The sequence below is a fragment of the Trichomycterus rosablanca genome, chromosome 13 (genome assembly GCF_030014385.1).
Source record: "Trichomycterus rosablanca isolate fTriRos1 chromosome 13, fTriRos1.hap1, whole genome shotgun sequence".
Classification (NCBI taxonomy): domain Eukaryota; kingdom Metazoa; phylum Chordata; class Actinopteri; order Siluriformes; family Trichomycteridae; genus Trichomycterus; species Trichomycterus rosablanca.
In genome coordinates, this window is record NC_086000.1 from 125,001 (window position 1) to 127,500 (window position 2,500).

Genomic DNA, 2,500 nt, shown 5'->3' on the forward strand with positions numbered 1-2,500 from the left:
AGTATGTGAACCCCCTGCATTCATGAATCATAACACGTGATTTTACTGATTTTATCTCGAGTCCCAAAAATAAAGACGCACCGGTTCTGATGGAGGGGAAAAGTCTGTGAACCCCTTTATTAATCATCGAGACATTTATTTTGCTCTTACAGAATAATAATATATTAATCATGTCTTTGTGGACATTTATATTTATTTATATTAATTATTAAATTCACTCATTACTGAAGTCGATTCAGCGTGAACTAAACATGCATAAATATTAATATGATATATAATAATAATATTGTTTCTGTATTAATGCTGTTTTGTTTATTTGTGATGGTTTTATTCTAATATTATTTTAATTAGAAATTTATATTCTGCATTTTATTATGCTTTTTTTATCCACCCACTCGATCACATGTTCCAATCTTTAGGATTTTTTACATGACCAGGATCGACTCGTCATGCTCGTCGAGGTCTGAAACCCCAAACGTTCCTCTTCTTTCCCTCCTCTAACCTTCTTTCCTTGAAGGTTAAGAGCCTTGCTCAGGGGCCCAACAGTGGCAGATTAGTGGTGGGGAGCTTAAACCAGCGACCTTCTGATCAATACTCAAATAAACCTTAATCGCTGAGCCGCCTCGTAGCAGCATCACGCTGAGCGATTTTGACCCTATGCCTCTGACAGCAGCACTTAATCAGACGTGGGTTGTGTGTTCCAATCCCAGCGTTCCTTGAATTTCTAAAATAAAAGACGTGTTTCTAACAGTGATGATTATTTACTGTAAATCCCCTTTAAAATTGTGTAATTTGAAGCTAATAATAAAATTCACGTCTAAAATCTGTTGAATTTTGTGCCTCGGTATCTCAGGAGGGTTTGAATCAGTTAGTGGTGGAACTGTGCTGGTGCTTCACACCACTTTTTTCATATAGAGATCCGTATCGTGCACGGAGAGTCACACACTGATCTCTGTTATCCTGCGTCTCTGTGCAGAACCATCAGTCAGCCAGCAGAGGGCGTACTTGCAGCAGGGTAACTGCTGGCTGATCAATTGTAAATGAGACGTATTTGTCCTCCTTTGGAAGCAAACCCATGTCCTCTTTTTGGGGTGATGAAAGTGTATAGTAACCACAGCAGTGTAGAGTCTGAGATGTAAAACACCCTCACACACACACACACACTCCCTCACACACACACACTCACACACGTGGGGTGTAAATAATCTGGTAGAATTAGTTTTTCCCTCCCTGTAGAATGTTTAGGTCTCTCGTGGTGTTTATTAATCAGCCAGAGGGAGAAACGAGGCGTGATGAAGCATTCTAACTGTTTATCTAACAGAAGAGTGTGTGTGTGTGTGTGTGTGTGTGTGTGTGTGTGTGTGATGTTTCATCATACTGAAGGTTTCATTTAATAAATCTAATCTAACGCTGGAGCTCAGTGTGTCGTATCTACAATAAATCATAAATAATGTAGAATATTTATTTATAATTAATAATGTTACGAGTTAATTATTAATATTTAAGCTCAAGAGAACAAACGACGCTTCACATCTCAGTTTCAGCACTAACAGTCTCACACTCACCATTTATTTATAATCTTTAATGATTCAGATTTTTATTCATCTTTATTTTACACTATTTTTTCAGAGCTTCAGTGTAACTGGGTAATTTAATGGTCAGAGCAGCTTTTTTGTTTACACTCGGACTGTTTGAATGTGGAGAGCGATTCACATGTTGTTCGAAAGCTCAGATTTATTTTCTCACCCACTAACATATTTATTCATATTTTATAGATCAGTCAATCCACCTGCTGCATGATGTAGGGGGTGGGTGTGACCCCACACGGGGAGAACATGAACCTCAGAGCTTCTCTGTTCTAACCATCGTTCTCTTTATTTCTGTAGATGTCTGATTCCTCCCCGACCAAATCCTCCTCCGTCTCTCCAGACTCCTGGTACCGTAAAGCCTGTGAGGAGTCTCGCTCCGGGATCCGCCCGGTTCCTGAGGGCGCGCGGTCCATCCCCGGTTCCTCAGGGGCCCCGTCCCCTGGCTCCGGTACCTCCTCCCCGGGGTCCTTCTCTGGTTCTCCGGGTCCGGTGTCTCCGGGGATCGGGACGAGCTCTCCGGGATCTCTGGGTGGATCTCCGGGGTTTGGTACCGGATCTCCTGCCTCAGGCAGTGGAAGTTCTCCTGGTTCTGAGAGAGGAACGTGGTGCGAGACCTGCAACGGACGCCTGGGGGAACTGAAGAGACAAGCCGCCAAACTGCTGCTCCCGGGACCGTACTCCAGCAAGGTAGGACCGACCGATCTGGAAGAATGGTGGTGTGTGTGGTGGTGTGTGTGGTGGTGTGTATAGAGTGTATGGTGGTGTGTGTGGTGGTGTGTATAGAGTGTATAGAGTGTATGGTGGTGTGTGTGGTGGTGTGTATAGTGTGTATAGAGTGTATGGTGGTGTGTGTGGTGGTGTGTATAGTGTGTATAGAGTGTATAGAGTGTATGGTGGTGTGTATAGTGTGT

General features: G+C 43.0%; 1 protein-coding gene across 2 annotated transcripts in view; it reads left to right on the top strand.

Moving 5' to 3' along the window:
* Nucleotides 1-2,500, top strand: part of kif26ba (kinesin family member 26Ba) — a 27,952-nt gene that overhangs the window by 547 nt on the left and 24,905 nt on the right. For both annotated transcript variants that reach the window (XM_063007541.1, XM_063007542.1), the window contains exon 2: nucleotides 1,887-2,276. In XM_063007541.1, coding sequence (XP_062863611.1) covers nucleotides 1,887-2,276 — 390 coding nt within the window. The remainder of the gene's footprint in view (nucleotides 1-1,886; nucleotides 2,277-2,500) is intronic.